Source organism: Sciurus carolinensis, chromosome 13 (genome assembly GCF_902686445.1).
Source record: "Sciurus carolinensis chromosome 13, mSciCar1.2, whole genome shotgun sequence".
Lineage (NCBI taxonomy): Eukaryota > Metazoa > Chordata > Mammalia > Rodentia > Sciuridae > Sciurus > Sciurus carolinensis.
This window is the reverse complement of record NC_062225.1, coordinates 71,045,488-71,059,985: the sequence shown is the minus strand read 5'-3', so window position 1 is coordinate 71,059,985 and position 14,498 is coordinate 71,045,488. Positions and strand designations below refer to the sequence as shown.

The 14,498-nt window shown below is 44.9% G+C and overlaps 1 protein-coding gene across 1 annotated transcript in view; it reads right to left on the bottom strand.

Annotated features, from left to right (window-relative positions):
- Alk (ALK receptor tyrosine kinase) overlaps positions 1 to 14,498 on the bottom strand; it is a 678,240-nt gene that overhangs the window by 477,837 nt on the left and 185,905 nt on the right. The window contains exon 2 of the mRNA XM_047523055.1: positions 9,474 to 9,593. Coding sequence (XP_047379011.1) covers positions 9,474 to 9,593 — 120 coding nt within the window. The remainder of the gene's footprint in view (positions 1 to 9,473; positions 9,594 to 14,498) is intronic.

Below are 14,498 nucleotides of genomic sequence, written 5' to 3'. Positions count from 1 at the left end.
CAGACCTGGTAAGGCCATAGGGACACAGAACATGGGAGACTGCCCGGGAGGCCAGAGGCTCAAAGAACAGGCAGCTTCTTGATTCCAACTTGAAGGATGAAAAGATCTTGACAGATGGCGAAGGTTTAGCTAGGAAGTTTGCTGAGAATAGAGGAGGGAATAAGATTGTTCAAGATTGTCAGGGAACTAATAGTACTTAATTTAGTCTAATTGTATCATGGATTTTGAAGTTGGCTGCGTGGAATAGTATTATGATTAAAGATAAAAATGATTTCAGATTTGAGAAGGCAAAACCAGAGACTTAAAGAGTTTTAAGCAGAAAGCTTCTACGTGTAGAGTCATGACCCCAAAACCCAGACCACCATCCTCTCAAAAAAAGACTTCTTTCTCTTTAAAAGCACAGTGAACCAATTGTGCTTTGGGCACCTGCAAGTCTGACCTCCCAACCATACTGTCTATCAGGAATCATGGTCATTTCCAGTTTACAGGTGAAAAAGTCAAAGACAGTGGACTGACTGGTGACTCAGTACTAAAACTCACAGGAATCAGAGCTGGGACCCCAAGTTGAAATTCTTTTCTCATCAGTCTGTGCTTTAGCTTCCAACAGAAGCAGTAGACCACACTTTTGGCTATTGCAGAGGAGAATTAGCTAGGCCATGCATAGTGAACTAAAGACCTGTGGTTTCCAAACCCAGTCATGCAGTTCAGGGACCTTGAGAATCTAGGGTTTTAATTTTATTTTTATTTTTGTTGTTTTAGTACTGGGGATTGAAACCAGGGTACTTTAGCATGGAGCCACATCCCCAGCTCCTTTTATGTTTTATTTTGAGTAAGGGTCTCACTAAGTTGTTTAGGGCCTCCCTAAGTTGCTGAGGCTAACTTTGAACTCACAATCCTCCTGCCTCAGCCTCCCAAGTTGCTGGGATTACATGGGTGCGTGTGGGAATCTAGTTTTTAATGTGCTCTCCAGATGACAGTGAAGCAGCTAGATTGAGCCTAGTAATGGATTGACTGGAACCAGGGAGGGACTAACCCCAAACTGAAACAGTCCTTGGGACAACACAACCCTGTTAGACTGACAGAGCCCCAAGGCATTCAGATGATTAGATGTGTGAAACTGTAGATGGGATTGACATGTGAGGAGATCATTAGTAAGGCCAAATATAATATTGAGAAAAAATACTATCATCCCTCCCTGTATTACAGCTGGGGTGAACTTTGCGAGGAAGATGGCCTGGGTTTTAAACTTTGCTTTGCCACTACCCCTGAGGAGAACAATGATCTCGTTCAGTTTTAGTCTTCTCATTTGTAAGGCAAGGCTATTTGACCAGATATTGTGGCCCCAATAGCTCACAATCTTTCACCAACCAAATTATTTTAGTCATCTTCCCAAATGTGCTGGTTAAAGTCCTGTTAATCTGAGCCTCTTCTGACATGAGGTTTTGCATCTGAGGCTGCTCTTGACAAATTATTTCATTTTAAGAGGATTTCCTCTCATTTTTCTCACTCTTGATCAGTCATTTTCCTGCATATGTTTTGGACACATGTCTTTCTAGGTTGGTTAGAAATGCTCTGTATACAATATCTCAGATGTCCCAAAGCTGTCAAAACAAAAATTCCTCAGCTCATTCATGTCTGCTGAATATGCTTTTTTAGGTTGAGTAGAGGAGAAAAAAAAATTGCCTGCCCAAAGTTGTTAAAATCACAGCTTTGAATTCGAAACCAAAGTAAGTCCAGTCTAGGAACTGTCCTCCCTTTAGACACATCTCTTTCCTGAAACCAATTAATATGACTTCACAAGTGAGGGGCTGACGGGAACACCCCCGCCTTTTCCTGAAACAGGAACTCCAGGTGCTGGAAAGCTCTAGGTTAGGAATGGAGAAACCCAAGTTCACTTCTAGTTTGCCTATGGATTGTTCAGCAAATATTATGCTCTAGTGTATATTTATTGAGAATGTGACTGATTTGAATATTCTAGGGAAAGTACTGTGGATGCAAAAGAAAAAAAAGATATGAATTCCATGACTTCTACATGTTTATAGTCTAGAAAAATGGAGGTGCAGGACCACAAATAACGGATACTAGGAACAGTGTGATGTCAGAGGTATGAAGTTCTGTGGGGAGACATTATATAAATTCCTTCTGTTAGATTACAAGGATAGAGTGAGGTCCACAACCAGCAGGCTGGTCTAATTTAGAGGTAATAATGTGGTCACCAGCTGCTGGGCATGACACAGCTGACAGGCACACACATCTTTTCTAAGACAGAATAAACCTTCTTTGTAAGTACCCAAGGTCACTGGGCCCAGAGAGAGTCTCCCTCCATGGGACTGTTGGGGTGTTAGGGGTACTGCACATACATTTAATGTCATCATCCAGTGAGTATTTAAGAAGTAACTTCCAAATGTTTGAACCCACCATGTCTATGATAAAAATTAAATAGGTGAGAATCTCTATGTCAGGCAGGGGCAAAGAGAGCAGGTCAAGTTGTTACTGTGTATTGGATGACTGAATGTAAGATAGACAGGCAGACAGACAGATAAAAGTCGTGTGCAGCATCTTCTCTACCTTCCAGTTAGGTAAATTAAACTAACATATGATTCCTTTATCGGGGCGAACTAGTTTATACTTGGACCACAAAGGAGACGAGCTACAAACTAGGAGAGTGGTTCATTGAAAAGAACCAGAAGGAAAGGCCTGTTTCATGAGATGGGTATCACCCTATGGGTTTCTTGGAGAATCTGAATGATCAGGAAATAGTCCCTGTACTATTTAAAATCTGATTTCAAGAGGGGAGGACAACACCCCTCTTGGTATAAAAAATCCTATCAAAATTTTCCATCAAAAAATTCCAAGGAGAAAGTAAGATCTGGAGAGCCTAGGAGCTCAGGCAAAGCTCTGTGGTACAGGCAGCAGGTTCACCTGGCCCTTGCCAGAGGGAGCAGGTAGGCTTTAGGAAGACAGGTTGAAGGGACAGAAAGCACTAAGTGGGGACAGAGAATAAGAAGCTAGAAAACAAGGGGAACAGAAGAAGAACACAAAACACATAAGGTGTTTAGCAGGGTGAGGAAGAAGTCTCTTACAGTCCCGTTCTACCTCATTTCTACACAGCTTCAACTGATAAGGAGTGGCTCTTTCAACTAAAAATTCCCCATTCTCTTGGCTTTTGTGGTTATATCATATTCTGGTTCTCCTCTCTATTTCTTCACTTCCATGTTTCATGCTCCTCTTTCTCTGGATCTTCTTTGGGTCTTCATCCTCCAGCTTCAACCTGTCTTGATGCCAATGATCCCCTTCTCCCTTCTTTCCTCCAAGACCTAGGTTTTTACAACTCCCTCCTGGCCATCTTTGCCTGGAGGTCCTGAAGGCTTTTCAAATATGACTTGTTCAGTAGGGATCTAGTCCCTTTCTCCTCTCCCTCTAGGTCTTTTGGTCCCCAACTCTCCTTGCCAAATATTTCTCCCCTTCTCTGTTTCAACGAATGGCATGTCTGTTTACTTAATCACGCAACTGAGCTCTCCTGAGTAGACGCCCAGTACCCTATCCAGCGTTCTCCAGACTCCTTCTTGCCCCTCTTTTTCATAGCTTACTATGCGCTTATTGTGCTGGCTCCTGTCCAAACCCTGAGCACGCCCAGCTGATTCCTCTTTCCCCGTATCACAAAACCTGACCTGTCCCCGCACGTGTGCCTCTGCACAAGCATCCCCTGTCCGACCGCCTTCCGCACTGGTCTCAGTGATCCTGGGGTCCAAGCCCCGACTCTGCTGTCTCTGTCTTCAGAACATCTGCTTCCCTGGGTCCTCTACAGAGCTGGCTGTCCTCCTCACCTCTGTGCCCCAGGTGCTTTGAACAGGCATGCATTTGTCATAGGGCAGCCATGTTCTTCTCTTCCTCCAGAGTTCCCTGAGGGAAGGGAATGTATCCCATTCGTCTTTATCACTCACATGCCCACAACACAACCAGCATACAGCTGGTGCTCCACAAATGCTTACACCCACCCTCCCATTCTCTATTTCTGGAGGCATGCTATGGGGAGAAATGCTAGTCAGGTGGGATGCAGGAGGGTTCTTCACGGGGGAGGTGGATACTGGAGCAAGAATTAGGGAGCCGCCTGTCCAGGTACGAGAGCCGAAACCGTGTTAGTGGGAGGAAGAATCCCCGGAAAGGAGGCCAGGTAGCCGTAGGTTCCTTCCCACTTTGTCTATCTGTCTCTCTCTCTCCGTGTGTCCCTCCTTGCCTCAGTCCCTGCATCTGTCTCTTCCTTCATGCCAGTGTCTTGTCTTGTCTGTGACAGCTGTTTTAAATGGATTTCTTTTGCTTTATCCACATCCATATCAGTTTGTCTACCATTCTCTTCTTTCTGCTTCTCCTGACTCAACTTGTCACTAGCCTAGCGACACACTGTTCATATTTGTTGAATGGCTTTATACATCTTCGTCTTAAAGGTATATGACCAAGAGGAGCCTTCTCAACCTGTCTCTCCTAGGCCAACTGCTTTTTATTGAATGTCCATGGATGGAGTTCACTGACTCCCAGCAGGTCAGTGGAGCTTGAGGTGACGGATGGTTCCTGCTCCTGGGACTTGTATGCCCGCCGGCATTGCAATTCCCTTGGGACTCAGCCTTCCTGGGGAATGTATCCAGAGGCCTTTTGCTTACCATGTTATAGATAAAAACACAGACGCATGAGCCAGGAAAGAACTTGATTCCTCAGCTCAGTGGAGCAGGGCTGGGAACAGAACACAAACTGACCTGGCCTGTCGGGAGCAGAGGAGTTGGAAAGAAAGCTTTGGGCCTTGACAACAGACCACCAGGGATCTGGGAGCTGCTTTTCACTGATGCCAGGTTCCCGAGGGCCGGAATGGCTGATCGCGACCAGCCACATTAAATATGTCATTTCAGAAATGTGATCAAACTGACTTCCTGCCAGAGCTACGGAGGAAATCCCACAGGGTGCTGGAGGGCCTTTTTGTTTTCCATTTTTGATTCTGTGTTGGGTTAATATTTTTTTTTTTGAGAGAGAGAGAGAATGATATTTAATTTACCCAGTCTTTTCAATCAACGAAATTGATACATTAGCAGGATGGGTGGTAGTGGTGGCAGCAGCAGGGAAAGTAATTAAAAAGTCTAATTTTTCTTTCCAAAGCACCAGCCTCTAAATTGGATAAGTCCCCATGGACTAGAAAGTAGACAAAGTTTTAATAGAACTTTTATTCAAAGTCCAACAATGGCTTTGTTATGCTCAGATACTGGGAAGAATACTTTCTTTTCTAGGAGTCGATGTTCTGGACATTGGGGAGCTGGAGGGATAAAGATTTGTATACGTTTCTTCGGGCTGTCATAATGAAGTCCCACAACTTGGGTGGCTTAAAATAATAGACATGCGGTCTCCCACAGCACTGGAGGTCAGAAGTCTGCAATCAAGGTGCTGGGAGGGTCGTGCTGCCCCTGAAGCTCTGGGGGGAGTCTGGCCCATGCTTTCCTCTTAGCTTCTAGGGTTGCCAGCAACCTTGGTGCTCCTTGGCGGAGCATGGCCACTCTCACCTCGGCTTCCATAACCACATGGTTTGTGTCCTGTGTGTGTCTCTGCCTCTGTGTTCTTATAAGCCCACCAGTCCTGTGAGATCAGGACCTGCCCTAATCCAGTGTGGCTTCATTTTAACTAAATTACATCTGCAAAGACTTTACTTCCAATAAGATCTCATTCACAGGTACAGAAGGTATTGGGATCTTAACATGCCTTTCTGGGAGACTAAACTCAACCTATAAGCAAAACTGTAGTCTGGGTGGAGAGGAAAAGAGGAGAGACTATACAAGACTACCCACCATGTTTAGGGAGAGGTGAGTTACCTAGCCTGCTTCTTCTTAAATTGGGTACATCAAGTCTTGGTCCTACGGCTACCCAAGGTCTTAAACATCAAACGGATCTTTCAGTCCCAAACCCCAGGTCTCCCAGGAAGTCTGAGTGTCCCCCCTGGAGGGATCATCTTTTAATTACTTTGTGATGTGTCAGTAAGAGCCTCAGCTTGGAGTCAGAAAACCTGGGTTCACTCTTTTCTCCTGCTCATCTGTTCTTAGCTGGAGAGCACATTAATAAACTCCTCTGACCCTCAATGGACATTTTGGTAAACATGGGATAAAAAGGAATTTCCACCTACTGTAATTTTATAACACAACTTAAATGTGAAAAATGCTTGTGAACGGTTTTGCCAAACTATCAACAATTTTTTAAAAGATGAAAATTCCCTTTCTCCTGTTTCTCTGGAGCAGAACCTGTGGTCATTCTGCTTGAAATGCTGATCTGATTCTCCTTACACCCAGAGTAGGCAAATATGAAGTAATGCTGGGAAGGATACCATCTGTCTCAGAAACTCCAGAACTCAAGGTGATCAAAACTGCCTTTTCAAATGCCCAGTGACCTCAATCTCTTAGCAGCTAATGTGACCTGATGGGACAGATTTTTATTTGGAGGCCAGTTAGAGCCTAATCCTTTAGCCAGACCTATAAATAAGTCCAAAGGTGTCAGAGCTGACGATAAAAGGAAAAACAAAGAAAGTCTTTCTTCGGATGTCCTCCCCTTTCAAAGCCTTGCGGGGGAAATGTACAGCTCTCTGCTCGTGCTCATGAAATTAGCAGGCTCTCCTCATTCAAGACAGAGGCAAGAAAGAACTAGAATCATACTGAATGCCACTGAAGAGAATATATTTTACACAACATAAAAGACCCCAACGTAAATTAGAAGAAATATGGCCAGCTTTCAAAAAGGTAGGTCAAACTTTTTCCTCAAGCAGATAATTACAGGCTGGGGGTGAGTAAATCTTATTAGCCTCTTCTCCACCTCGTCTCTTCTCATAAAACACCAGCGAGAAGAGAGCCACGTTCAATTCAGGACAGGACAACTTGCTTGAGAGGACCGGCCTGCGCTGTCCATCATGATGCCTGTGGTTGGGTTGTTGATGCCACTCTTGCCCCCTCCCCACCAGGATGCAGAAGCCAGCCAGCCATGCGTGAAACTCCTCTACCGACTTGCTGAGGCTGGGGGACTTCTCACTGTCTGAAGAACTATCCCTTCAGGCAGTAATTTTCCAGTCAAATTTCTCTGCCCAAGTTTGAGGCCTTAAAATTAATGAAGTTGTTAACATTTCTTAAAATGTCTTTCCTGGCAGTTGAAAGGTATGGATTTATTACCTACCAGCCTGCTGGCCTCTTTGGTTCATAGACATGTAGGCTGAGCCCCCCGAAATACCCTAAAGGGAATGGGAGTATTAACCTTAACTCTGTCTTCAGGCTGAACAGCAATGGGTCTCAGGGTGAGTCCTTAATGTCTAGGATTTGAGGCCAACCCACAGAGGCCATTCTCCATAGCAAAGGGCCTAGCTGCCTACAGAATTGTTTCTTTAGCCTAAGAACTCTGAGAGGTCAAGGCCAAGTCTTACTCATTTTTGTATTTCATCTATTCCAGTATCTTGTGTGGGCCCAGCACAGATTTAGTGGTGATGTGTGTGTGGAGCGGGGGATGTAGGTGTACAAGTCTCAGCTGAATTAAATATGGCAGGAAGATGAAAAGGATACAAAATCACTACCACACATAGTTAAGGAGCCACCAATCAAGAATCAGCTCTTCCTCCTCCATGAATCAATACCAATAATGGTACTGACTTTGGCTCCTTTGTTCAGCATTTGAGCAATAACTGGCCAATGGTTTGAGTCTTCTCTACCAAGAAGGGGGATCGTGAGGTCCTAGGGCACAAGGAGAGTGTGAAAGGGGTCTTGAGAACGATTCAGATCTATTCAGTTGCCCTACCTTATTTTACAGATAGGGAGGGTGAGACTCAGAGAGAGAGGAAGTAGGCCAAGCAGTGGTAGGTGGAGCTTAATCAACTGTCATGGTTTTCTCCTTTCCACCCGCATCTCTCCGGATGCTCCACAGGGAACAAACATTTCTCTTGGTAGCATACAGGAGGCAAATCTGCCTTCCTTGGACATGCTATATCTCATACAGTTGCCCTCCTGTTAGAGATTCTGAGTGACTTTGAGAGCAGACTCAAAAGTGTTATCTGAAGACCAGTCGTATTACAAATCTGGTTACAAAGCATTAAGGATACAAAGGACTAGATTTCAATTATTTATAGACACTTGCCCTTATCAGAAGATGACAGTGTCTGGCTTAAATATAATCAGGAAGTAATTCTTATCTGGAATCTCCTGAGAACCACTGATCCTTCTTTCCCTCTGGGGATGCTTAGGAGGAGCAGGAAACATCCCAGCACAGAGTATCATCCTAAACTGCCCTAGGGTTTGTGATAGATTCGTTTCTTTTAAGTCTGAAATGAAAGGTACCATTAATACGAACCGAGACTAACTGTGTTATAGATGATGGACAGCAGACTTCTGACTGGAGCTTTCCTACCATGAGTGGAACATCTCTGTTAGATGCATTTTAAATAGTTCAGGCCCAAGGGCACAGAATGAGTAGCAGGAATAGGTAAATATGCCCAGAAGGGAATCTTGAACTCAGTGCTGTGCTGGGTTCATAAATACTTAATTGAATCAGGCCTGATGAGAGAATTCCATCTCTAGAGGCCTTCTGAATTCATTCATCATACACAAATCTTTCAGAGTGTTGTCCTTGTGATGGAATAAGGTGGGGAACAAACACAGAATAGTGCCTGCCCTCTTGGGGTTCACCTAAAGGAGTTCAAAAGAAAGTAAAATGTTCCCCTGGAAATGTACTGGCTCTGCTCCAAACTTGCTTTGCGCTGCAGAAGCCCAGCTGCTATGAGCTGTTATACTAAGCACTGAGAATAAGGAACTCTACGCCATGTAAATATGGCCTCCCAAGGGCTCCTAGGACAGGACCCAGCAGGCTTAGGTGGCCTCCTGAGAAAAGGAGTGAATTTAAGAGAAGAATTCTCACTTGGTGGCTAAAAAACCCATCTGTGTGATCATATTAAGCTCAGTTTCCACATCTATGAAAATGGAAATTGGACCTGTTCTCCTTGTTTCCAAGGGTACTGCAGAATCAAATGAGTTGAAATAATATCAAATTGCATGTTTGGGAAACTACCCAAATGTAAGAGAGTCACTGAAGGAAACCTGTGGCCTTCATAGTAACAATCCTCTCTCAAGAGTGCATGATCTTTAGAAACACCGCAGGTTAAAACCTTATATCTAGAAAGCAACAGTCAAGCTGAAAATAAGCAATGCATCTAATGACTGGTAGGAGAATACCAGGTGCCACACAGGCTGGCAGGGGATGGGATACAGAGCAAAGAAATTCTTGGCTTCCTCCAGTATGCAGAACGCAACTGGAATGGGTGTCTCTGGGAGACTGAGGGGGGCACAGTCAGATTTCTTTGTATGTAAGGGGCCCAGGGATCCCTGGAGCACCATTAGTCACAAACTGAAATTCACAGTGTCCTTGACAATAAGATAGCAATAGTGCCTCACAAATAACTATCAAAATGCACTTACCATATCGACTGCGATGAGACAGGAAAGGAAAGGAATCTTTCATTATCCAGGTGAGATTCCACACAAAATGGTCAGGAGGAGGAGAAGGCTTGCTTGTTGCTGGCTCCAAGGAGCTGTGACCTGGACATAAAAACAAAGAAGAGAATACAGATCTGTGCCCTTAGGATGGGACTTAGAGTTGTCACTCAATATCTTCATCACTATAAAACACATTCACAGGGGATTTCACCATATTCATTGGAAAGATGAGGGGGAAAAGGACCAAGACACTAGTAGACCCAGGTAACCTCAGGACCCTGCTGTACATATTCTACCAACGGCAGCAAGATCTAAGGTGTCTGAATACTGTGACCAAGGCCATGCAGAGGATCTCTGGAAGATGAACTAGAAGGACGGGCACCTTAATGACTTGGTCTAAGAGCTCTATCCAAAGTCTATACTGCCTGTAAGAATTTGTGCAACTTTATAGAGAACTTATATTCATCTTGCCCAAATAATGTCTCCCTCTCTGCTTTATGCTCAGACTTGTAACTTCATCTAATGTTGTTTGCTTGGGTTATTGCCTTATCAATGAGAAGGCTGAAATTGCACTCTGAAGTTATGAATACTTGACAATTATGTTATGTTTGGGAGTGGGGGGCGGGGGTGTGTGGGATGCTAGGAGATGGGTTTCCCCACATCCAAGAGGCCAGGGAGCCACAAAGGATTAATGTATCTGATTTGCATGAGAGAAAGATGGGTTGAGGAAAAAGGAGCAGAGCAGCATTAGTCCATTCCTTAATAGTACCTCCAGTGGGTTTTGGGTGGTGAAAATCATTACAATATATCTACAAATCAAATGAGCACATGCTGTGTGCTCTTATACAGTTCTTTCCAGAAAATCTCTGACTCAATCACTATTTGCTAATGTTTTATGGCAGGCAAAGCTTTTTCTGTTAAAGAAGGAAGGATTTGAGAATGAGTTCTGTTTAGCAGATGGATGTGTAGCCAGACTGAGTGAGGGGAGGAGGGAAGGAGGGAAGCAGAGTTTCTTCTGCAGCTTCCATAGGACAGGTACCATGCTGGCTTCTTTGTCCACACAATGCCACATGATGCCCACAGTGACTCTCTTAGATGGGAATGATTATGCTCATTTTATAGGTGCAAAACCTGAGACTCAGAGGGCAAGGGATGGAAACTAGAACTGAGCCCAGCTAGCACCCAAAGGTCATGTTCTACCATGTGTAGGCTGATTTGCTACTGAGTGGTAACTCAGTTGGAGTGACTTTGTGAAGAAGAGGGAGAAGAGAAAGAAATAGCTGAACAGCAGAACTATTTTTCCTAGCCTGCCTGCCCTGCAGTTTCTTCTGAACCCCTGCAACACTGGCTCCTTGGGTCCTTTATTCCTGTCTCCAACATTTTTCCCCCATGTGCTGGGATTGAACCCAGGACCTTGCACACACTAGCACTGAGCTACATCCCTAGCCCTCCGACTTCCTTTTAGCATCAACCCGACCCTCATGCGCTTTAAGGAACTCTCTGCCAGGTTGCCCGTGGCAACCTTTTGCTTTCAGCCCCCTCCGCTGTTTCTAAAAGTGTGCATTTTGGTAAAGCTGACCACAGGGCCATGTGTCCCTGCAAATGGAACAGGATGGGTGTTCTGAAACAAACACAGACAAACAAACAACAACAAAACCCTGACCTCTACCACCTCTATCTGCCATAACTTTGAATTGGAATAGCAAATGGCTGGCTCCTAGGTACCTGGTCAAGAAGTTTTTACTTTCTTCTCACTTCTGATTTAAGAGATCCGAACTAAATTGGCCAGTGCCAGATACAACTTTGTGTAGCAATTCTACAAAATGACTCAGAGGAAATGCACCAAAAGGACTCAGAAGTTACTGCTAGGGAGCTGCAGAGAGAAGTCATCTTATTTCACTGTCACTTCAACTCTGTTTTATAGACGACAGTGGGGCTCAGAGTTGAACCCAAGGCCACATGAGTTTTCTTGGGCAGAGTTAAATTTATTAGACTTAAAAAATAAGTAATATATTTTAAGTACATATGAATTAGGCACTATACCAAATACTTTAAATGATCATCTACTTCTTACAATCGCCTTGTGAATAAGTACTATTATTTGTCCTCACTTTGCAGCTGAGGAAACTGAGCCTTAAACAGGTGTGATGCCTTGACTGTAGCCAAAGTCAGTAGCAAACAAGAGAACAGAGTCCACAGACCAGGTCAGCCTGATGTGAAAGCCCACGCTCCTTCTGCTACCCTGCTTGGGCCCTTTAGACCAGTACAGGGTGGTCCTTGGCGCACCACGGTGCCTGGCAGGGCCCCCATGGGCAATGCCTAAGGTTGCAAATCACCACTGAGCATACTCCACGACAGGACAACAGGGTGAAGGGGCTGGGAAAACTGTTCAGTCGAGTCCCTGCAATGACTCCCATGTGAATAAAAGCCTGCATCTCTAAGTCTGAGTCACCGACTTAGCTCAAATTTTAAGTAATTTTGAAGCAACAATAAGACGAGCCTGAGCTATATTTCCCTGTTTCCAAGTGATGTCATTGTTCTTAACACTCTATTTGGGAATGGTATTTACTTCTTCCTGGATGTGAAGGATCAAACAGATGGGGCTGGACTACAGGAAGCACTTATGTCTCTAAGAGTGGGCACAGAAAGGCAGATGACGTTTGATGTGGATGAGGGCCAAGTAATATAATCAGGGACAAATACACACACGTGTGTGTGTGTGTGTGCATGTATATATATATGAAAGCATTCAAAAGGAAGGTCTCTGAGGGCTCAGTCATGACCTGAAAAGGAGATACGGATATCGCTGTAGCTAATACCTACAGATAGAGCTTAAAGCTTTTCATGATCCACCAAATGGCAATAACTTGCTGGGCAAATTTTGGTATTCAGAGTCAAATTCTGAAAACAAAGTAGAATATTTTATCCTGCCTTTGCAGGAACTCCCAGAATTCTAGGCCCACAGGAATCCCCACATGATCCCTAGAGGAGGTAGCTAGAATAAGTAGCTGGATGAGGTTGGGGAACTCATGGAGGGGTCAACCAAAAGGATCAGCCTCCCCACCTGAAAAGACGAAGACCAAGAAAAGCACAACCTACACAAATGAAGATGTTTGTCACATTTGGGACACCAGTGAGTCCTAGGCCAAGTTCACAGAATATGCATGACCTCAGAACGTACAGAAGAAAGTACTTCTTCATCCAACAGGTGCAGGGTGCAGAGTCTGGTCTTCCCTTCACAGTCCTCATCCCTCCCCATCCACACTCCTGGTGGGAAGGAAGTGTTCCAGCACAAGGAGAAGTCATGCCATGAGAAGAAATCGGTTTAAGCAAGAACGGGCTTGCCCTTTGGGTGCTCCACCGGAAAACGTGAGGATCCAGAGTGGAAGGGGCTTCACCAACACAGAATCAGGGGTAATGATGTGAGTTAAGACCCACTGGTTCAAGTAGAATGCCTCTTGGACCCTAGGGAAGAAGAGTAGAAGGGAGGGGAGGGATGGGAGGAGGAGCTACCAGGTGCCCCTGTGAGGCAGACCAGGAACGGCCTAGTAGAGAAGAGGAACGGAACATGCCTCAGCTGAGGGCACCACTGACTGGCCACTGGTTTTAAACTTGCTTCATTTTGTTCTGAGGCCTTTCTAGGCAATGCAGGGTGTCAAAGCAGAGGGAAGACCCCAAACTGCTGACACTGACCTTTTTGTCACCAAGCATCATCCTTCTATGTCCTCAGCTTAGCGTCCATCTCTGTGATAATTCCCCTGCGTGCTCTCTCAACTCCTCTGCCTCTTCCCTCCTCCACAACTGTCGTGGGATATCTGGTACTGGGAGAGGAGGGAGGAGGGGAGGAGGGAAACTCAATGAAGCTGACAAGTCTCACTTTAAATTCATACCAGAAACCTCAAGAAAACCCTCAGGACTGCCCAAAAATCCTACTGCATTCCCTCATCGATTCAATTCACTCTCTTTCCAGAATAGCTATTTCTAACTTTTCTTACTCCTCCAATTCCCTCATTCCTACACATGCTCAGCAAACGACCTTGCTTCTTATTTCGTTGAGGAAAAAGCAGCAAATCCACGTGCTGACTATGCCCTGCACGTGATGCCGTCGCTCCTGTTCTGAAGGATGAGGTGTCTACACTCCTCAGCAGGGCTGACCTCCCCGCTCAGGGGCTAATCCTGTCCCTTCTCAAGGACTCTGCTATTGCAACCGTCCCCCTACCTCCTGCACCAACAATTTACCCTCCGTACTGAGTCCTTCTCAACTGTAGAAAACATGTACCATCTTAAAAAAAGGAAAAGAAAATCATTTCCTTGACTTTCGCGCTCTTCTTCATTCATTATCCCTGGTTCTGTTCTCCTTTACTCCAAATCTCGTCAAAGGATTTGTCTTGGCTCCTGTCTCTACTTTCCTCCCCACACTCTTTATATAACAGTAAAATCAAGATGATTGCCATTATTGCAGGTCAAGGTCACTGGTGACTCCAGGCTGCAGAGACCATGAACAAGTCTCAGACCAGATCTTACCCTCCCAGCATTTGACCCCACTGATCCCTCCCTGATCCCTGAGACCTCACATCCTGATGGCCACTTACTCCTTGGGTACCTCCCACATCAGCGGTAGGTCTTCCTCACTCTTTCTTACCTGCTCTCCCCCATTTCCCAGATTGTATAGGAGGAAAATTCTCCACCGTCCACTAGCACTTTGCCTAAGAATACGGTCATTTCATCACAATGGCGCTAGCTAATGAAGAACAGTGAGTCACCCAGCACCTAACTCCTTGCTGACCAGTGAAGAAGGAGCCTGTCTGAACCAAGCCCACAGGAACCTACATATCCTTTCACGCTGAACCCTTTTCTTAAGCTTTAAAACCCTGACTTTTCACCCTTCAGGACTCCTTAGTGACTTTCTCCTTACCTGACAAGTAAATAATTTTATCTTTCTTTTTAATAACCCAGGGGTATCCTTGCTTTATTATTCAATGATAGCTAAAAGCTAAAGAACTTGGA